The sequence below is a fragment of the Sodiomyces alcalophilus genome (assembly GCF_042370955.1).
Source record: "Sodiomyces alcalophilus JCM 7366 unplaced genomic scaffold ACRALscaffold_2, whole genome shotgun sequence".
In the NCBI taxonomy this organism is placed as follows: Eukaryota; Fungi; Ascomycota; class Sordariomycetes; order Glomerellales; family Plectosphaerellaceae; genus Sodiomyces; species Sodiomyces alcalophilus.
In genome coordinates, this window is record NW_027263533.1 from 1,858,920 (window position 1) to 1,878,846 (window position 19,927).

At 55.3% G+C, this 19,927-nt stretch overlaps 9 protein-coding genes across 9 annotated transcripts; 5 read left to right on the forward strand and 4 right to left on the reverse strand.

Moving 5' to 3' along the window:
* Nucleotides 1-1,039: 1,039 nt before the first annotated feature.
* ACRALDRAFT_1079890 (uncharacterized protein) lies at nucleotides 1,040-2,683 on the forward strand (the record flags this gene model as incomplete). The annotated part of the gene is made up of 2 exons (XM_071018955.1): nucleotides 1,040-1,282; nucleotides 1,348-2,683. 2 exons carry the CDS (start codon nucleotides 1,040-1,042, stop codon nucleotides 2,500-2,502), a joined length of 1,398 nt encoding a protein of 465 aa, XP_070876822.1. The 3' UTR covers nucleotides 2,503-2,683.
* A 2,295-nt stretch (nucleotides 2,684-4,978) lies between these two features.
* On the forward strand, nucleotides 4,979-6,926 carry ACRALDRAFT_2025516 (uncharacterized protein; the record flags this gene model as incomplete). The annotated part of the gene is made up of 5 exons (XM_071020318.1): nucleotides 4,979-5,075; nucleotides 5,221-5,300; nucleotides 5,393-6,277; nucleotides 6,327-6,735; nucleotides 6,820-6,926. 5 exons carry the CDS (start codon nucleotides 4,979-4,981, stop codon nucleotides 6,924-6,926), a joined length of 1,578 nt encoding a protein of 525 aa, XP_070876823.1.
* Nucleotides 6,927-7,332: 406 nt separating this feature from the next.
* Nucleotides 7,333-8,538, reverse strand: ACRALDRAFT_207052 (uncharacterized protein; the record flags this gene model as incomplete). Its single annotated transcript, XM_071022158.1, has 1 exon — nucleotides 7,333-8,538. One exon carries the CDS (start codon nucleotides 8,536-8,538, stop codon nucleotides 7,333-7,335), a length of 1,206 nt encoding a protein of 401 aa, XP_070876824.1.
* Nucleotides 8,539-10,066: 1,528 nt separating this feature from the next.
* Nucleotides 10,067-11,417, forward strand: ACRALDRAFT_2025518 (uncharacterized protein; the record flags this gene model as incomplete). Its single annotated transcript, XM_071020319.1, has 2 exons — nucleotides 10,067-10,135; nucleotides 10,299-11,417. The coding sequence occupies 2 exons, from the start codon at nucleotides 10,067-10,069 to the stop codon at nucleotides 11,415-11,417; spliced, it is 1,188 nt and encodes a 395-aa protein (XP_070876825.1).
* A 665-nt stretch (nucleotides 11,418-12,082) lies between these two features.
* Nucleotides 12,083-12,671, reverse strand: ACRALDRAFT_1068305 (uncharacterized protein; the record flags this gene model as incomplete). Its single annotated transcript, XM_071017553.1, has 2 exons — nucleotides 12,083-12,541; nucleotides 12,639-12,671. The coding sequence occupies 2 exons, from the start codon at nucleotides 12,669-12,671 to the stop codon at nucleotides 12,083-12,085; spliced, it is 492 nt and encodes a 163-aa protein (XP_070876826.1).
* Nucleotides 12,672-13,828: 1,157 nt separating this feature from the next.
* Nucleotides 13,829-15,646, forward strand: ACRALDRAFT_2101342 (uncharacterized protein; the record flags this gene model as incomplete). Its single annotated transcript, XM_071023058.1, has 2 exons — nucleotides 13,829-14,778; nucleotides 14,842-15,646. The coding sequence occupies 2 exons, from the start codon at nucleotides 13,829-13,831 to the stop codon at nucleotides 15,644-15,646; spliced, it is 1,755 nt and encodes a 584-aa protein (XP_070876827.1).
* A 579-nt stretch (nucleotides 15,647-16,225) lies between these two features.
* ACRALDRAFT_2040162 (uncharacterized protein) lies at nucleotides 16,226-17,376 on the forward strand (the record flags this gene model as incomplete). Its single annotated transcript, XM_071021029.1, has 2 exons — nucleotides 16,226-16,351; nucleotides 16,432-17,376. The coding sequence occupies 2 exons, from the start codon at nucleotides 16,226-16,228 to the stop codon at nucleotides 17,374-17,376; spliced, it is 1,071 nt and encodes a 356-aa protein (XP_070876828.1).
* Nucleotides 17,377-17,633: 257 nt separating this feature from the next.
* Nucleotides 17,634-18,570, reverse strand: ACRALDRAFT_2099563 (uncharacterized protein; the record flags this gene model as incomplete). Its single annotated transcript, XM_071022955.1, has 3 exons — nucleotides 17,634-17,963; nucleotides 18,043-18,359; nucleotides 18,453-18,570. The coding sequence occupies 3 exons, from the start codon at nucleotides 18,568-18,570 to the stop codon at nucleotides 17,634-17,636; spliced, it is 765 nt and encodes a 254-aa protein (XP_070876829.1).
* Nucleotides 18,571-19,212: 642 nt separating this feature from the next.
* Nucleotides 19,213-19,791, reverse strand: ACRALDRAFT_2099721 (uncharacterized protein; the record flags this gene model as incomplete). Its single annotated transcript, XM_071022971.1, has 1 exon — nucleotides 19,213-19,791. The coding sequence occupies one exon, from the start codon at nucleotides 19,789-19,791 to the stop codon at nucleotides 19,213-19,215; it is 579 nt and encodes a 192-aa protein (XP_070876830.1).
* Nucleotides 19,792-19,927: the final 136 nt, after the last annotated feature.

Below are 19,927 nucleotides of genomic sequence, written 5' to 3' on the forward strand. Positions count from 1 at the left end.
TTCTTTTTTCGAGACAGGTCACTCAGTGCCCGCCGAAGCCATTCTGTCTCGGCGTTAAAGTAGCACTCAAGAGGCGATCTTCGCATCCATTCTACGAAGTTACTTAGTGTACGAAGTACTACAGTACAGTACGCATTCTCGTCCTTCTGTCGCGCTTATGACGCTTCGGGTAATGGTGGTGGTGTCCCCAAGAAATAGGAGGACTTGGTAGGACTTCTGCCGTAGGACTTTGGCTTCCCACAATGTGGGTCATGATGCAACACCCTGGAGTCCTATTCATATTTAACCCCATATTTAACCCCTGTGACTTTATTTGCACCCCTTCCTCTCCCTCGCAAGTTTCTGGAGGTTCTACACAAATGCATTCGCCATGAACAAGCCCTCCCTCATCTTTTCTTAGACATGGCCACTTCCACGTGGATTAAACCCACCAATTCCTCCTCATTGCCCTGTGGCTACGGCGCAGCCATTGGGGGTTTTCTCGCACGTACATTACAGTATTCCGTACAACGTACACAGCCGCAAGCCAAGCCCGTGCGCCACCCTGCCCAGCCGCACTGCCACTTGAAACGCCAAGACGCGTCTGGATTTTACGACTGTCTCCCGCCGCTCGTTGTACCACCTGCGTGCGCGCGGCCTGCCCTGTGGCTTGATATCGAGTCAAAGAGTCCAATAATCATGTCTTGAAAATCATTGGAATACTGTATAAAGTGCCTGCTGTACTTCGTAGGCCGATTCATTCGATATCCCACGACTCTTGACCGCTATCCAGGGATTAGTAACTGAATCAAGTTCTCCGGTGCTGACGGAGGCGGATATCTCCACTGGGGGCCCATCCCATTGATCCTATTTCGGGCACGCGCCGCTTAGGTTGCTTCGTCGTCTACACGTGTACTTCGTACGTACGTTTCATGCTATCCGTAGGTACAACGTACGAATACGCACTCAGGTACAGTATATGGCGGTTGCAAAGAAATAGCCTTGCATCGCCCATCGACGTCCCAACTAAATCATTACTTGCACAAGCAATGATCCTTCCATGTCATTTTACCCCGTGAACCTGGCAATATTCGCCGTTGCCAATGCCATCCTGCTCATCTATCGCCACAACCGCAAACAGAAGCACCCGAGCTCAGATGGCAGTGGGACCTCGGCCGACCAAGGCCGGGCTGAGACCCAAGGCCTCCTGTCGGCGCCGGGGGAGCTGAAGGTGGCCGCGAGGCAACTACAGCTCGAATACTACTCGGCATATGCCTTTGCCGTGGCGGCCGACTGGCTCCAGGTACGAGTGTGCTTTCATGATCCTGCTGACCCACGAGTTTTGGCCCGCACTGACAAGGACGAAAGGGGCCCCATATCTACGCCATGTATAAATACGAGAAGGGCCTGCCCGAGAAGCACGTGGCGGCCTTGTACGCCTCGGGCTTCATATCCGGGGCCGTCTCGGCTTCCTTCGCCGGGGGACTCTCGGACAGGTTCGGTCGCCGAATGGCGTGCCTGGTGTATTGCGCAGCCTACATAATCACCTGCGTCTCGATGCTATCTGATAATGTGGCCGTCCTCTTTCTGGGCCGCCTGTTTGGCGGGATGGCCACTACGCTCCTCTTCAGTGTCTTTGAGGCTTGGGTGGTTACCGAATACCATCAACGCAACCTCATCCGGTCGCACTTGAGTCTTGGTACCCTATTCGGCAACGCGGCCACACTCAGTTCCGTCGTGGCCATCGTGTCGGGCGTAGTCGGGGACTTTCTAGTTGCACGTTTCAACGGGGCGCGGGTATGGCCATTTGTGGCGGCCGCTGCCGCCGCAGCCATGGCTGCTCTACTGATCGTCGCGTTCTGGCCGGAGAATTACGGGAACAGAAACGGCGACGACAAAGTGGTCCGCAGCGGTCCGACCACCACGCCAGAATCAGCACCCAGTGGCCTACGCATGACCCTGAGGGACAAGAGAATCTGGGGCCTCGGCTTCACCTCGACTTTCTTCGAGGGCACCATGTACCTCTTCGTTTTCTTCTGGTCGCAGGTGCTCAGCAGCGCACGAAAGCGCGCGGGGTCGGATGGAGAGCTTCCGTTTGGGCTGGTTTTCTCCAGCTTTATGTGCGCCATGATGGCTGGATCCAACATCTTCTCCATGATCGTGCGGCCGCACATCCGGGGTCTGACGCTGTCGCTGCTCTTGACAGTAGTGCTTGTCGTCAGCGGCTGCTTGTTGGCCGTCGTCGTGCTGTTCGAAGACGAGAAGTGGGTGTTCTGGACGCTCTGCGTGATTGAGCTTTGTATTGGGATCTACTTTCCGAGCATGTCCTACCTCAAGAGCGAGGTGGTGGAAGACGGAGCCCGCGGGCGAGTTTACAGCATCATGAGACTACCATTGAACGTGTTTGTGGTGGTTGTCCATAGCTTAGACCAGGAGGGGGACGCACATCGAAACCATGTCTTCCTGACATGCGCTGTTCTGCTGATTACGTCTTTCTTGGTCCTTAGATGGAGTTTCGGGTAGTTAGACATGGCGATACTAGGAGGAGTCGCCTTGGAAACAGTGGACGTAGGATCTCTGCTCCCCGTGGTGGTGTTTGCCCATTGTAATAATTGGTGCCAAACAGGGGGTGAGCTCACGGGCCTCCCACAAGGTATGGTCGCTTACATATTGGATTCGAGAAAAGCCTGTTCACCGCTACCAGTAGAGAAGACTCCCTGCCGTGGGCTCTGAGGAAGTCGGTGTGCTACTCAGTACCAACCTGCTAACTGTCTGGCGGGGACACCAAGTGGGAAAGGATCTTGGAGTCCCAATCACTTCCCCTGCTGAGCACGCCGACGCTCCTGCTAATGCATATAGAAGCAGACCAACGAACACTTGGGTCAATTCTCATGGGAAAATGAACTATTTCTAACCGCACGTGCTACACTTTGTTCCTTGAAATATCGAGACTCGTTCCAGTTTAAAACACCCTTGGTTTCCAACTCGATCATTTTTCCTCCCCTCGACAAGTGCACAAGTATCCTTCCCGGGGGGGTGTTTACCCACTCATCGAAACTGAACAGGACTTGAGGAGGCAGGCTCGTGCATAGACTCCGACACACAGCAACTGCAATCACTGCTGATACCACGAGTCCTTAGTCCTGCCCTATAACCTAGAAATTCCTCGCTGCCGCCATCATAACAGTTGAATGGGACGTCGCTTACCATCTCGATCGCCAACCCGTCTTCCCACGTTCTTTTCACCATTTTGAGAAGTAACGAGACTTTTGATTGCCATTCGACATCGATTTAGACTTTTTTCTGGGCCCTGTCGATCAGGCTTATTGCTTCTTTCCCCTCGTCTCTTCCTCTCTTTCCTTTCTTTTTCACAGAGATTATTCTCCTGCAATTATTTCCACGAAACCAAAATCGCCTCCTTTTAGTGGTACGGCCATCGCTTCTGCTGCACATCTATCTACGAATAGAACAACCTACCAAACCTGGCCACCGTTGCAACCCATTCGTTACATACAGGCTGCACCGAAACGTACATCACCTAATATCCAAGGCACTGCACCACCGACAAAGTCCACTACTACCACCCGCCCCGCCCCAGAAAACCGGCACCGTGTCGTCCGAACATCCCAAGGGAGATGCCGGCGCCAGCTGGCGTGCAGGCCAATATCTCCAACGAGTGCAAGATGACAGCAACGATAAAGTCCAGAATTGCCTGTTCATCGAGCTAGAGGAAGGGAAAGAATCTGCATGGGGAAGAACAGATTCTGTGCGCAACTTCAAGACATTAAGAAGTCTTCCGCTCTACTGCACCGTGTGTTCGTTGAGCATCTTTATTGTTGTTCTGGTGAGTTGAATATGACAATTCTTTTGTGCGGTATTTTTTGGTTTTATTTTTCTTCACTGTTTTGCTCGCGTGCAGCACCTGCCAATTTACTATCACCTTTGGCCTTTCTTTTCTCCTTTTCCTTTCCTTTCCTTTCTGAGCCACCCCATCTTTTATCACCCCACTTTCCCCAAATGCACCCCGAGCCCAAAAAAAATAAGTCTTTGTGTCTCTACATCGGAGCCAAGGACTAGCTGTTCCCGTAACTCAATTGTCGTCCGAGTCTTGGGGAACCACGAAAACTCTCCATGTGGAGCTCTGTGACGCCGACACACTCGGTCAAATGCAGATTGGCTCCGGAGTTGGCCCTCGATCGCGAAGGAGGTCGCGTGGAGAACCAACCAGTAATATCACACAAGACCCGAGATCCAAGTTCCCCGCATCCAGTTCTTTGCTTCAATACACTACTACACTACCTACGTTGTATGTACTGTACACTTCATAGTCGCGGGCCGAACAACTGGGAGTGCGGAGTCTGGAGGGTGGTTGGGGAGCCTCAGTTTCGCCACTGGCATTGTCGCTGCCACTGGGCAAAGCGCTCCGACAAATCCGTCAGGACCCTTGTCAGGAGGAAGCTTGGGGGTGGGTGGGGGGCTGGCAGCTTGGCCAGACGCGGCTCACATCCCAGTGACCTCATGAAGGTACACTACAAATCGTGTTACTTCCACCTGTACACTTCTCAACCCTCGTTGTACAACGTATGTACAGTACCAAGTACCTACGAAGTACGCGCCCGCTTGACTTTCCAAGCTCTCCCCCATCTTCTTCTTCTGCCCACACACATTGCTTCCAGGGCTGTATTCTTTCTGCTCGTCGCTTTATTTTCTCTCCCCTTGCCTCTCCTCTCTTGCTTTTCTTCCCTCAATTCTTCAGATCCAATTCATCACCGGCTCCAATGCTAGCAACCCACTAACTGGATTCGACTCTCACAACTCGCAGCTCATCCAACTCGTCCTTGGCGACGCCAAGCTCAGACTCCAGTCTGTCCTTTTATTCCCCCCCGCACCCTTTTCTCTGTGGCCTCTCTTCTCTCCTCCTACCCGGCTTCTCCACGAGGACGTCTGTGAAAGCCCGGTCCCCTTCGCTACCATCGCGCCCACGTCTATACCACTCACAATGGCACTCGAGGCGGAAACCAAGCGAATTGTTTCGCTTTTTGAGCTGTCCGATGACTGGCTAAACAAGGCCGTCCGCGAGTACCACTCGCAAGCGGGTACGAAATATTTTTTTCTCTCGTCTAACTAGACCCTCCTCCGACACAGCTATCTCTGCCTAACGTCGGTGCTTCGGCTTCCATGTGGCCGTCACATCATCTTCGAAGACAGCTCGAGAAATTGACTGACTGACGACAATTCCAGACGAAGGGTTGCGCAGCGAAGGGACGAGCTTGAGCCAGATCCCCACTTACGTCACCGCACTCCCCAATGGCAAAGAGAAGGTAAGACAGACATTTGTCAACCTATTTTTTTTCTTCTCTCTAGGTTCATCCTTTACCCGGCCTCATAGGCAGTGAGCTGACCCTTACGCCAGGGGGTGTACCTCGCGGTCGACCTCGGAGGCACCAACTTCCGCGTTTGTTCGGTCCGATTGAATGGAGACAGCACGTTCAAACTTACCTACAACAAGGTTGCCGTTCCCAAGGAGCTTATGACTGCGGAGAAAGCTGAGCATCTCTTTGGCTTCCTTGCGAAACAAATTGAAATTTTCATGCATGAGCACCACAAGGACGAATTCGAGAGTATCCGCAGCCAGACCAACAAGGATGAAGAGATTTTCCACCTCGGCTTCACCTTCAGCTACCCCGTCAAGCAGCTCGCCATCAATAAGGGAACTCTGATACGGTGGACCAAGGGCTTCGATATCCCCGACGCCATCGGAAAGGACGTCTGCGTCCTGCTCCAGACCGAGCTGGACAAGCTCCACCTGCCCGTCCGCGTTGCCGCCCTCGTCAACGACACCGTCGGTACCCTTCTGGCAAGGTCGTACACGGCCGGCGAGGGTGGCCATACCCTCCTGGGCGCCATTTTCGGCACGGGGACCAATGGCGCTTACATCGAGAAGCTGTCTAACATCAAGAAGCCCATTGAAGGCGAATACGACGACTCGACAGGCGAAATGATCATCAACACCGAGTGGGGCTCCTTCGATAATCAGCTCAATATCCTGCCATCGACGACCTGGGACAGCGAGATCGACAAGGAAACCGTCAACCCGGGTTATCACGTGTTCGAGAAACGGGTGTCGGGCATGTTCCTGGGCGAGATTGTTCGCCGCGCCGTCCTCGACATGACCAAGAACGACCAGCTGTCATTATTCAAGGATGCGAATTCGAGCTCCAATGACTGGCACTCAACGACTGACATCGGCCCCGCAGTCTGGTCTGCTGAAGCCGTGGGGCCTGGACAGCGCCGTCATGTCGGTGGCCGCTTCGGATAACACCCCAGACCTTTCCACGCTGCGACAGGAACTCGAGGGCACCCTCGACATCTACTCCAGCTCTCTCGAGGACGCACAGGCCTTCAAGGCCATCGCGGGCGCTGTTGGCCGCCGCGCCGCGCGCCTCGCCGCCGTACCCATCGCCGCCATCGTCCTGCAGTCGGGCCGCCTCAGCGACGCCAACAGCAGCATCATCGACATTGGCGTCGATGGCAGTCTGGCCGAATACTACCCGTCCTTCCGCGAAATGATCTACGAGGCCCTGGCGGCCGTCGACGGCATTGGTCCCGAGGGAGCCAAGAGGATCCGCTTGGGCATCGCCAAGGATGGTAGCGGCGTCGGTGCTGCGCTTATTGCCTTGGTTGCCGCGAGAATGGAGAAGAATCGCAGTGTTGCAAATGCGGCCAAGCGCAAGCTGGATCAAGTTCCTGGTGGCTGTGAGTTTCTTTTTTTTTCCTTTTCGTTTTTTCCCCCCGAAAATTTCCCTTGTAAACGAACCGACAACTGACATCCCTTACTAGTCCTCGACTCCTTCACAAACCCGCAGCAGCTTGCCCTCGGTGTGACAGTGCTTGGTGCCCTTACGGCCGTGGGACTTTGGTGGGCGCGCCGCCGGAACTTTGTGTGAAAGATCACGCGGATCCGGCTAGACGTCGCGTTGGGCGGTTCCTGTTGTCCTTTTGTTCTAGCGGAGTTGGGAGTTGGTTCCCCTGTGTATAAGAAACGTTTGTACGGCGTCTGCGTCTGTCGCCAAGGCTGATACCAGCTTGAGAAGAATGCACGAAAATCCGTCTCAATGTCTTGGTCAATAACGCTGGCAATAACAGCAGCGCAGCCCAATTCGTCTTCCGGCGGTGAATGTCTATTCGTCTTGTCTAGTGGGGAATGTCTATCCGAGGCTTTCGCCAATGCCCTAGAACATCTAATGCCTTGCTCTACCGCGAATTGTCCAACGCTTCATCTATCTGGGGTGGCCAGAGCACATCGATAGAAAGCCGTGACAGAAAACAGCCAAGAGAAAATATACGAAATAATTAATTCCTAAAAGCCGCAGAAGGATAAGCTCGTTTCTCCTTCTTCTTCCTCGTCGTCGTACTACTGCTCATGGAGCTCGCTTCCGAGACATCGCCGCTGGTACCAGTCGCAGCGCTGCCGTTTCTAGGAGGCGCCAGCAGGCCGTTCGGCGACACCATATCCAGCGGAAGATCGTTCCATTCCGTTTCTGCGCGCTTGTTCTGGAACGACTCGCCCCGAGCCGTAGGTGGTTTCGACAGAGAGGAAGCGGGTGGTGGGGTTGGTTTGAATTGTTGCCGTTGTTGTTGGGATGACATTGGTGGTGGCGGCAGCGATGATGATGACGACGACGGCGGCGCGTGAGGGTGCAGCGGCCCAGAAACGGGAGGCAGGTTGGCAGCGGCAGCGCCGGCGGTCTCGCTGGGGTGGATCCCTCCCACGCCAGGGGGGGAGATTGTGCTCGCGTTGTTGCCCATTGGGGGAGAAGGAGACGAGGAAGAGGTGAGGGGAGCGAGGTTGCGGCGGACGATGTAGGCGGTGTCCGGGCGGAGCTTGAAGTAGTAGCCTTCTTGGGGGGTGGAGTCGCGGATGAAGCTGCGAGCGGCGTACCAGCGGAGCCCGTCGCCGTTTTCGGTCCAGACGTGGGCGTAGACGAGACTGATGGGCGGGGAGCGGCCGGTGCTATTCGCGGCGGCGGCGGCGCGGAGGAGGTCGGCGAGGGCGGCTGTGGCGAGGCCGTGGGCGCGGTAGGGGGAGAGGAGGGCGAGCGATTGGATGTAGAGGGATTGTTCGTTGGGGCCGACTTTGGTGATGCGCGGCTCCAGACGGCATATGATGCCGCCGACGACCTTGGGGACGGGATCTGCCCAGGTGATGACGCGGGAGAACTCGGAGGTGAGGGCGGTGTTGTAGAACGCCTCGGGGTACGTGACGGGTAGGAGGAGGGCGTTGATGCGCTTGAGGGGTTGGATGTCGTCCGGTGTCAGGGGACGGATGGCGGCTTGGGGAGGGATCGAAGGGAGTGGATGGGGTGACGGATCCGGGCCAGCAGCTGGAGCGGGAGCGGGAGGCTGCCGTGAGGGTTCGGGAGCCTGGGACGGCGTAGTAGATTCGGCTTTGTGAGGGAGTTGAGAGGGAGGGGGGGTGTATTTTGGCCGGCGTGGCTGAAAGAACGACTTGATGGACAGCTGTGAGGGCTTGGATGTCGAGGACGGAGGGAAAGACATGACGTGGCCAGGGGGGGTGGCCGAGATTGATCGATCGGTATTATGTGCTGGAAGTCAGGTATTTATCCCTTGTCAAGAAGGAAGCATGTTGTGGATAGATGGATAGATGCAATGCCGAAAGCGGGAGTCTGCTGAGTGTCGGGTCAGAGCGTGGTTGCGTTGCTGGCCGCCCATTCACATTGTTGAATATCCCTTCATCTGCAATTTTACCTCCTGCCTTACAGTGCGTAAGTAAAGTACAAAGTACAAATAATACAGTATGGATTAGCATCTGGTGCAGGTGCAGGCAGGTCCGGGTGAACTGCCCCACATTCCAAGTTGAAGTGTGGGGTTCCTGCTCAACTGTGGTGGGGACTCATTTTGACAATTCTGCCGTCCAAGACCGCCTCTCATTCTCTGATTCAAGCTATCATTGCGGTCGGAATCAATGGTACTACGTGCCGTGCTATCTATCACTGAATTATTATGCCGCCCTAAGGAGTTGTAATGTTTTTAGCATCCTCTCTTAATATTTTGGATTATTATGTCAATTATTCCTGACCCTGTATTCGTTGTGTAGTAATAATCATCAACAAGAAAAAGAAAAAAAGATTTACTAAGCTGAGGGTACGGAATAAGAGGTACCTATTACGGGATGTATCGGGCTCCTTTCCAGTATCCAACTACCGTACCCAGTGCCAAACATCATAAGGACTGCATGGTACGGAATATCAAGCTCCCCAGAGCTTGAATGTCTTGAGATAGTATCGTGTAATTACGTTTTATTCTTAATTGTGCTTTGCCTACCTCCGGTACCCATTTCATTTTTATCCTCCATGGCAAAGTGGATTCGCCCATCTTGTCGCTACAGATAGAAAGTACCTACTGTTCCGTACCGTATGCTCCTATTATACGTGTAGGGTACCTTATTGACAGAGGACTTGGCTACAGCATATCCATGTACTCCGTACCGTAATAATTAGTACCTCCCTGACCAGCACGCACAATAGTAGTGTAGTTGCGTTGCTTTGTGATCATCTTCGAATGCCTCTTCGACAGGACTGCCCGGCTTTGTCCTGAGCCTCCGTTGGCCTGTCTCTTGGGTCATTCATTCAGCCTGGCTTGTCTCTCTCCCTCCCGTACCGAATCGAAATATCTTTACCTACCTCTCATCCCCACAAGCCATTCCAGACGGCCTACTCTGCTTGCTGCTGCTGGCAGACGATCCGCCAACTTCCTCCCCGACCGGCCGTTGAACTGCCTTGCCGGGGTTGGAGCGAGGTTCCGTATCTTTGGCTCCTCTATTCGGTACTTCCTACCTTACCACCCAAGCCAATCAATCTCTGTATTCTTTTCACCCGCGGGTTGTCCGACCGTCGCACCCTCTAGTGCCAAGTATCCGTCACTTGTCCGCATACCACAAGCTTGCACAGCCGCTCCAGCTTCCCGGCTCGTGAATACCCTTACCGGAAGGCGGCTCTTCGGAAAAAAAAAATTCGACCATCCTCTCCCCCACCAGCCTGTGCGCCGTTCGCCCCGGTGCTGCAAGATGGCTACAAATACGGGGAAGGCGGGTGTCATTGTCGCTCCTAAGGATGCTGATCCCATGGAGAATCTTGTGAGTCCCCGCCCACTTCCTCGTCCCGTCCTCTCTCTTGTCCACCTGCCTGGTCTTTCGTGGAATTGGGCGTGTCTTGTGCTCTCGCCTCCTCTTCTGCTTTCCTATAGACCCATAGATCAAATACCTAGGCTGACTTTGGCTCCCTCCCGCACCTTATTAGGCCCATGCCGTTCTCGACGATCTCTTATACAATGTCGTGCAAGATCTGCTTGTCAAGACACATCGCGACGAGAAGATGGCGAGGACTACCACCGCCGTCATTCAAGTCGAGAAGCTGGCTTCCGACGCCGCAGAGGGCTCTACACCTGGTGCGAAACCTGACGTGCGTGTCGAGACAGATCAAGCCATTTACGAGGACGGCAACGTCACACTCAAGGGCAACCCTCTGAAGACGACCAAAGACATCCTCTGCCCCAGATGCCACCTCCCGCGATTGCTCTACCCGACCGACGGCAAGGGCGCTAGGAAACCAGACCCCGGCATCATATACTGCAAGAAGCACCCCTACATCGAGAAGCCGGGCTTCGATATATACGGCCAGACCTGGGTACAGCCCGGTCCAGGAAGGGGCAAGAAGAAGAAGGATATGAAGCCGGACCCCACCCTTGAGCTCCTGAATTCGGCCAACCCCGATCAACGCCCGCCCAACGTCCTCTCTTTCCCGTCCGCCACCTGCAGCAAGTGCAAGCGCTGCATTCTGGTCACCAGGTTGAACAATCATATGGGTTCCTGCATCGGGAACAGTGGCCGAAACGCCAGCCGGGCCGCCGCCGCCAAGATCTCCAACGGCAGGAGCAATGGCAATTCGCAGAATGACCAGACACCTCCGTCCAGTCAAAAAGCCACGCCTGTCCCCGGCTCTCGGGGGTCGAGTCCGAGGAAGCGCGCCAGCGAAGAGATTGCCGACGAAGAGGAAGGGTCCGAGGCCGGCGGCGGTCCCAAGAAGAAGAAGCTCAAGCCGTCGCCACTGACCAAGAAGGTGATCCTCAAGACCAAGGTTCTCAAGAAGGACAAGGTCAAGGGGTCCTCCTCCTTGAGCGTGGAACACAAGATGGACGACGACGACGCGGATAACTCGACCGTCGAAGTCGCGCCCAAGAAGATACTGGACAAGGACGGCGGCGGTGGGAGTGGCAATAGCAAGGCGTCCAGTCCGACAAAAAAAGTCAAAGCGAATGCCGTGAAACCGCCCACGTCCTTGTCGGTGAGTAAAGGCGCCCAGGACGGCGACGGTGAATCCGAGTCGTCCGGCACCTTATCATCGCCACCGCATAACTGAGCATTGTCGACACGTGCCTCAGCATCCTTCCTAGCACCCCGTGGATTTTATCTCCTGGTCCTCATCAACATGATGTATGCCCTTCTTGGCATACCTGGCGAAGCTGAACCATGTTTCTCTCTGGCCATGGCAAGTTTTGCTACAACAAACTCTGACAACCACGCGCGACACGATCCTTACTGCCGCAGCGCAGAACCGCCTTCTAAGTGTACTATAATATTTCTTTGCCCCATATTGAACTTTTCTGCATGGACCCAAGGTAGTGGGAGGGAGGCCAGTAATCACGGCTTCCCCGGGACGGAAAGGGTCATTGCCATACCATTCTGCATCACCGACAACGGGAGGTTAAAGGCGACATTGGCGTTGGCAGGTTTGGTTCTCGGATGGGCTTTTTGTGTACCAGTAAATTCAAGACGAAGCCGATCTGATCTTTTCATGCGGGAGTTGTTTATATTTTTGATTCCAAAAAGAAGTATATACTACGAGATGACAGTGTGATATGTCCCTCTCAAACCAAGTGCATCGCTGTTTTGTCCCTCTCCATGACCCTGGACGCCAAGACTCCGTCTAATGCACACACACGCGCGTACACACAGGCTCCTGCTCATGCAATCAAGTTTCCAAGTGCTTGTTTTTGTTAACCGCCCCCACGCGTTTGTCCCCGCCTAGATAGCCTCATCCTCTTGCTCCACCACGCGCGCCTTGATAATGCGGACCTCCTCGACGGGCCTGTCCTCCGGGCCGGTCTTGACGAGGCCCATACGCTGCAGGACGGAGAGCCCGCTCTTGACGCGGCCGAAGATGGCGTGCTTACCGTCGAGCCAGGGGGTCGGTGCGAGGGTGAGGAAGAACTGGCTCCCGTTGGTGTTGGGCCCGGCGTTGGCCATGCTGAGGACGCCGGCGCCGGTGTGGCGCAGGCCCGGGTGTATCTCGTCGGCAAAAGTGTCGCCGTAGATGGAGGTGCCGCCGCGGCCGGTCCCCGTGGGGTCGCCTGCCTGCACCATGAAGTTGGGGATCACGCGGTGGACGACGGTGTTGTCGTAGTACCCCCTGCGCGCGAGGGTAGTGAAGTTTGTGCAGGTTTTAGGGGCGTGGTCTGTGTAGAGCTCTAGGAGGATCGTGCCCTGTAAAGCGGAACCCCCTCGTTTTTCCGGAGGGGGAGGAGTATGTCAGGACGGTTTCTTCGCGGGCTTGGTGGGGGAGGAGACGCGACCTGCTTACCATTGAGGTGTCCAGGGCCACGTTTGTGGTCATCTTTTGCTGAATTCGCGTGGGTGCGAAGTTGTGATTGTGTTTTTGAGGTTGGGCGACAATATCAAGACGCTGTCTCTCGTTCAATCGACTCTTGGGGGACGAGGGCGTAATGCGGGTAACTTCGAGGAGGGGCAGGGGTTCTCGAAATATTTAGGACGAGGCTGAGGCGTTGGCCGAAGTACGGAGCAGGTATTGTTGCTCTGTTGCTTCCGCCGTACCTTAACACTTACGTCATTGGCTCTAATGTGTGACTTGCAATTATGGCTTTTTGGGGCGCCCGTCTAGAGACATGTGGCTGGAGGGCCGTTAACAATGGGTGGGCCCAGCAACTCATGTACGAAGTACATAATAAGTCTAGAGTAGAAAAGAAATCCTTGAAGTGTTCATAGTACATTTTTCATATATATATTTGGACCTGGTCACTAGCGGACCTTTAGCCCTTTCAACCACCTTATGTTAGAGATGCCCCGATGTCTGCATTGGCACTTCTAATCGTGTACTTCGTAGAGCAGTTCCGTAATGTCTCCAGCCACAGTACTCCTAAGTCGCAAAACGCCGGATTACCTAACACTGTAGACATCTGGTAAGCTTTTGAAGAGTACGTACCTGCCTAGAAGGTACCTAGGTAGCTTGTGTGCTTGCTGCTGTGTCCTTCGCTCCACGGATCTCAACTCAACGTCGATCCTCGAGCAAGTGCGAAACCAGCGGAGCGTGAGTCACGGTCAAAGGAAGTCTGGAGAAGAACCTTGCGTCAAATACATCTCAAACCATACGCAACAAAGGGGCCCCTGTCGTTCACATCCAATGACATCGGCTGAGCCTCAAGTCCAGACTCCAGCCCGGCTTCTTCACTCTTCATGATTTTGAAGAACTTCAGCTTGTCCTGAAACCCCTTTCGACTTTCAAGGAAGAAAGAAATCTTTGTCTACTCCGTCTTTTTTACTTGGAAGTTCCATTCTTGTCTGGCCTTCCCTTTCGACCTTTCTATCCCCTTCTCCATGCTTTTCTACTACGCTACCATCGACTTCAGCACCCTTATTTATACCGCCTGTCATTATAGGGCATAGCTACAGCATCAACCAAGACTTTTACATCTTTGCAAGTCCGTCCTCTTGCGTATTTGGGCATATTCATCGCCTCCCCATCTTCCAGCCACCATGGCTTCTCCCGAACCCACTCCTGCGAATCCTCTGTTGGACGAGGTCAACATCGACCTCAGCGACACCGTCTCTGGCGAGGGTTTCCCGTCTGCCAGCAACCCCATTTGGAGAGATGCCGGCCTCTTGTTTCTACACGCCAGGATCATCTTCACTTCTCTCGCCATCATCTACACCGGCGCGCATGCTTCGCTGAAGCGCCCGGCCTCCGCTGCACCTGCTCAATGGGGGAAGCAGGGCTTTGGCAAGCGCAAGAAGAAAGTGGAAGAAGAACAGCAGATGCACGGGATGGTTCTTTCGGATGCGATCCTGCTCCCCGTGTTTGCCGGGATCACTCTCGTGGGACTATACTATCTTATCCAGTGGCTCAATGACCCTGAACTCCTCAACAGGATCCTTCGGGTCTACCTGTCCTTCATGGGTGTTGCCAGCTTGACCAGCCTCCTCGCCGATGGTCTCCAGTTGGCGACCAGCTTTATCTTTCCCAACTATTTCCGGTTCAAGGGTGCTCTGTACTATGTCGACGGCGTGGACAACCGTGTAGTCCTTTGCCCTGATGGCGAGGCACGGAAAGCCTCTGGCCAGGCCAGAAGTCCGGAGATGTTCATTTCCCCCATCCCCTTCCGCTTCGGATGGCTGCGGAACCGGAGGATGGCCGGTTTCCTTTGGCAACTGCGCCATCTCCTCACGGAACAGTGGACCGTGAAGCTCCGATTCCACGGTCTCATAGATGAGAACCTCAAGGTCCGGTTCAGCCATATTGTGGGTTTCATCGCCGCCGTCTTTATGGTGGCCACTTACAACATGACGACCTCGAAGGTGCTCGGCAACGTCATGGGCGCTGCCTTTTGCTACGGCACGCTTCTGCTCCTCTCCCCTACAACTTTCGGCATTGGCAGTCTCGTGTTGGCTGGTCTCTTCGTCTACGACATTGTCATGGTTTTCTACACGTACGTTCTTCAATCTCCAACTCCTGCTAAAGCTCTGTCACTGACTTTTTCCCCTTCAAATAGTCCTTTCATGGTCACGGTGGCGACCAAATTGGACGCCCCGATTAAACTTACATTCGACTCGGGCAGGAGGTCGAGCATCTTGGGCCTGGGGGACATTGTCCTGCCCGGGCTCGTCATGGGCCTCGCTCTCCGCTATGATCTCTGGCGCTACTACCAAAAGAAGATTACGTATGTGAGCACCGAGCTTGTGACGGAGTCCAGGGACGCCTCTTCTGGCGAGGTCATGGTCAAGAAGGAACGCGGACACGTGGCCAAGAAGGCCCCTTACACCGATGCCACGGGGAACTGGGCAGATCGCTTCTGGCTCTCCTCCTGGCTCGGCATGTTCTCGAAGCCCGACGACGACGCTCCGGAATCCGTGCACGTGGCGGCGTTCCCCAAGACGTACTTTTACACCTCCCTCATTGGATACACTCTGGGCCTCCTCGTCACCCTGGCCATGGTCATCATCTTCCAACACGGCCAGCCAGCGCTGTTCTACCTCGTTCCCGGCGTCGTGGGCTCGCTTTGGCTGACGGCCTGGGCGAGAGGCGAAGTCGTCGACATGTGGAAATACACCGAGGACGGCAGCCTAGACACGGAAGATGTGGTCGTGGAGCTGGACGCTCGGGGGAACGTGGTCCGGGAGATTAGGAAGGGCAGCGACCATGGCGAAAATGAAGAGAAAAAGAAGGGGGAAGAGGAGGGGGGGCTGAGGGATTCCAGCAGGACGGCCGAAAAGGCCGAGCGTGGGACGAATGGTTTCCTCTTTTCGATTCGTGCGCCTTCTCGTCAAGGCGCGGGACGTACTAAACTGAAGGTTTGAAGTCTTAGAGCTCGACGGGAAGTGAACGGGGGAGGTGCTTTTGGTGTCTCAGGGTTAGTCTCGATAGAATATGAAGCCACTGGTCAGTACCATGCGTCTTCACTACAGTCACCGGTCGTGGAAGCAGGTTCAAGCCACTCGGTGAAGCAGGGATCTCGGACAGAGTACGGCATCCCATATTCACTACGGCGGGATTTGACGACGCCGATGTACACGACGAGAAGCACATTGGAGACGAGGTTATCTGTTCCGAATCCGGCTCCGGGTTCGGCTCCGAGGTCACCGAGGCTGAGATGGGACTGACTTGGTACCTGGGTACAGGATGGATTACCTAAGCCCGTTCCACTTGTTACTATTCTTATCCCTCCAGAGCCATAATCGTATCTGACGTGCTCCTACCTCAATCCTCTCTCATCGTCTACCCAGCGATTAATCCTCGGACCGAAACTCACCTGGCTGGCTTCATACCGTCGCTTCAGTAGATAATGGCCTAGCAGAGTCTCGCGTCCCTTCGACCCCGTCACCTATCCAGCCTCACTTGAATATCCGTTCTCACTCACCCTTCGGTGCTGCCTCGTCATGTCCTCATCCGACCAGCCTCCGTCCAGTGCCGGCGACGCGCCAAAGCCAACCATCATCCAATGGATCGTAGACACACGTCCTCTATGGCCTGAAGCCACCGAAACCAGACACCTCGAGAAATCCGTGCGTCTCCCGACTTGACTACACCCTGACCCCTCACCCTCCCTCCGTTCGCTCATCTCCCCCATTTTTCTCTCCCCCAGGCCTCTCGAGCTCTCTCCCTCCTCAGCCCCACCGAACGCACCTCGGTGCTCCGATACTTCCACGTCCGCGACGCGAAGCTCTCCCTCGCCTCGCACCTCCTCAAACGCTACGTCGTATCCCGCTTCTGCTCGGTCCCCTGGTCCCGCTCCACGCCCTCCGCCGACCCGCAGACGGGGAAACCGCGCTGGCGAGACGCCCACGGGCGCGAACGCCTACGCTTCAACGTGAGCCACCAGGCCGGCCTCGTCGCCCTCTTCGCCCTCCACTCGGATCTCGACGCCCCGCTGCCACCGCCGGACGTAGGCGTCGACGTGGTCTGCACCTCCGAGCGCTTCAGCCGCGACCTCGCCTCGCTCCTCCCGGACCCCGTCGCCGCCTGGCCCGCTTTCGTAGACGTGTACGCCGACGTCTTCTCCCCGCGCGAGCTGTCGTACCTCTCCCACGACGTCCCTCGCCTCGTCCTCTCCGCCAGGGCCACCGCATCATCGCCCCTTGGGTCTACCGTTTCTTCCTCCTCGCCACGCCCTGGCGCTCGTCCCGGCGAGGTAGCCGGGTCTTTGCTCCGCTTCTTTTACGCCGTCTGGTGTCTGCGCGAGGCGTACGTCAAGATGACGGGCGAGGCGCTCCTGGCGCCCTGGCTGCGCGACCTCGAGTTCCGCGGCGTCCGCCCGCCCGGACCGGGCCCCGCTGGGTCGGGGGACCTGCGTGGCATGATAGAGGAGGGGAAGGTGTTGGAGGAGACCGTGGTGAGGGAGCACGAGATTTTTTTCAAGGGTCGACGGGTCGACGATGCCAATGTGTGTTTGCGAGCGCTGGGGCCGGATTACATGGTTTGCGCTGCCGTACGGACGCCCCATCGTAAGGAGGACGGCCTGGGGTTCCGGCTGGGTGATTTTGAGGCTGTGACAATGGATGAGATTGTGAAGTTCGGCGAAGCGCATTGACCTCGCATGATAGTGGTAGGAACATTACAATGATATAATGACATGATAGCATGGTCCAAGGCGTGTACAGTCTAGTATATCATTCTCCTGGCGCTTGCTCAGGCCGGGGGGACATGATATTAAATATTTGTGATGTGTTTACTATTGCGACCTGCGTAGGTTACGGCATAATGTGTGCTGGGAAGAAAGGAGAATTTCCTTTCTCCTCGACCACCAGTCTGTGCCAGTGCTTTTTGTTTTCCTTTTGATTTCCCTCTTTACAGGTGCTTGCTGAAGAAATCGAGCACAATCTCGTAACCTTTGGTATAGGCCTCACGAACACGGGGGTCCTCGAGATCGGATCGCGCCGCCATCCAACCGTGGATCTGGTCGGGGAAGGTTTCGATGCGGTTGGGAACCTTGAGGCCCTGCTCAAACTTCTTCACTGCCTCGACGTCCTCATCCTTGGAGGGCAGCATGACCAGAGGGACCCTGACACCTTGGGCGTCGGCGGGTTCGACCATGGCGGGGTGGCAGGAAGCGGCCGCCTTGAAAGGGTTGGTCTCTTCGGCAGTGGCTAGGGTGATGACCTTTCCGCCCCAGCAGAACTAGAAACAGTATCCGTGTCAGTAAGGAGAGGTGCTTTTTCACTGGATATGCCTAGGGGGGAAAAGGGTGGGAACGCACGCCAATGATGCCCCAGTCCTTGATGCCGGGGTACTTGTCCTGGGCGGCTTTGACGTAGGCAGGAATAGCAGCAGCGACGCTTTGAGGGGAAAACTTCTGGAAGAACTCTCCGAGGAACTTTTGCTTCTCCTCCGTGTCGGGAGGGAACCACTCGATGGGGCAGGGCTCGCCCTTGAACCAGTCGGGGACCAAGACGCGGTATTTCTGGGCGCCGCTCGTGGCGACGATATCCATGCCTTGGACAGTCTGGGGAAAGTAGCCGAAAATGTCAAAAACGCAAACGATGCCCTTGGTGGCATCAGAGGGGCCGGTGGCATCTATATACGACGTGCTTCTCGTCAGTTGGCGATCGAGGGACCACACGACGACACGTTATCCTAGAAGGGGAGAAGAGGATGGTCGAGACGAACAAGTGTTGTAGTCGCCTACTTGCTCGTAGGATCCCTTCCCCTCGTAGCCCTTGGAGACGATGGGCGGGATATTGCAGCAGGCCTCGCTGTGGCCGTGCTGAGCAGGCATTGTAGACATTTTGGCGGTGGTTTGGCTGGAGAATGGCCGCGACAATGGGCGGTTGTAGGTCGTGGTGTTTGCAGGTGCAGGCGTCGTCGGGTTGGATATGACGGTGGTGGGAGACGAGTGGAAGCCGAGAGAAGCAGATGAGTTGACAAGGGAGTTGCTGGTGCGGGCCAGTCGATAGGCTTGAGAGGCGGATCTGGCGGCTTTCGCGGGTGACGAGGACATGGATACGTTGTAAGTGTACCTCGGGTCGGTCTATGAAGTACAGGGTAGGTAGGGAATTATACGGCTTCTCTAGAGTTCTACGAGCCTCTCTGGGACTTTCTGTACAATGTAATTACAACGTACAGAGTCAAGGGCATGGCATGGGTATAAGCATACGAATAAGTATCTTACGAATATATGAATGAACATCCTCACCTTACGTACGAACAACGCACTTCTTCTACCATGATGTCATGGCATCATCAACCCCTCTTTTACTGTAAACGGTTTAGTGCGGGGTATTCCCAAGCCATCCCGACTGAAACCAGGAACGTTCGAGCCACTGACGGATGAAACCCCTACAGATTACAGTAGCTACGTACCTATACTGGGAGTTTGCAAAGGGTCAAAAAGTCCAGATTCCTCAACATCATCGTCGCCCTTACACCTCTAGATATCGTACCCGGATCGCCTCATGTCCGCCAAAACCTTCTTCACAATCTGACCATCCTCCTTGAACGTCAGCCGTTCCGCCGCCTCGTCTACGCTGCTCCACACATTCTCGAACAGACCCTCGTCCGGTCCTTGGAGAGCCCTCGGTTCGGCCCTGCTATCCCCCGTCGCAGCATAGTAAAAAATCATCTTCATCGCCTTGGTCTCCAGGTCCATGTACTGACAACACGCCGCCGCTTCGTGATTGTACCTCTCCACAGTCAACCCTTCCCCGGGAATCCCGTCCTCTACGTGTCCGTCTCCTCTGCCGTCGACCTTCCCCCGGGGCTTTTCCTTCTCCCTTTTCTCATCATTCTCCTCCCCCCTTGCGACGGTGGCTCGCGTGGCCACTTTGAGCGCCAACGGAGTCACATGAACCCCCGTCTCCTCCAATGTCTCCCTCACCGCGCACGCCAGGAGGTCCTCCCCGATGTCCTTTCGGCCCTTGGGTAGCTGGTATACCCCTTGCCGCTTGTTGAAGACGAGGAGCACCTGCTTTGTCCCCAGATCCACCGTTACCGTCCCTGCGCTGATCATGAACCCGTGTGACGGATAGAATTTTCGCTTCTGGGTGAGAGCTTTTCGGGCTTGTACTGAAGGGCGTGGCGCCGGTGGCCATGTTCCGGCAGCGGTTGGCATTTTGACTGCCAATTTCTCTTTTCTTAGTCGATGG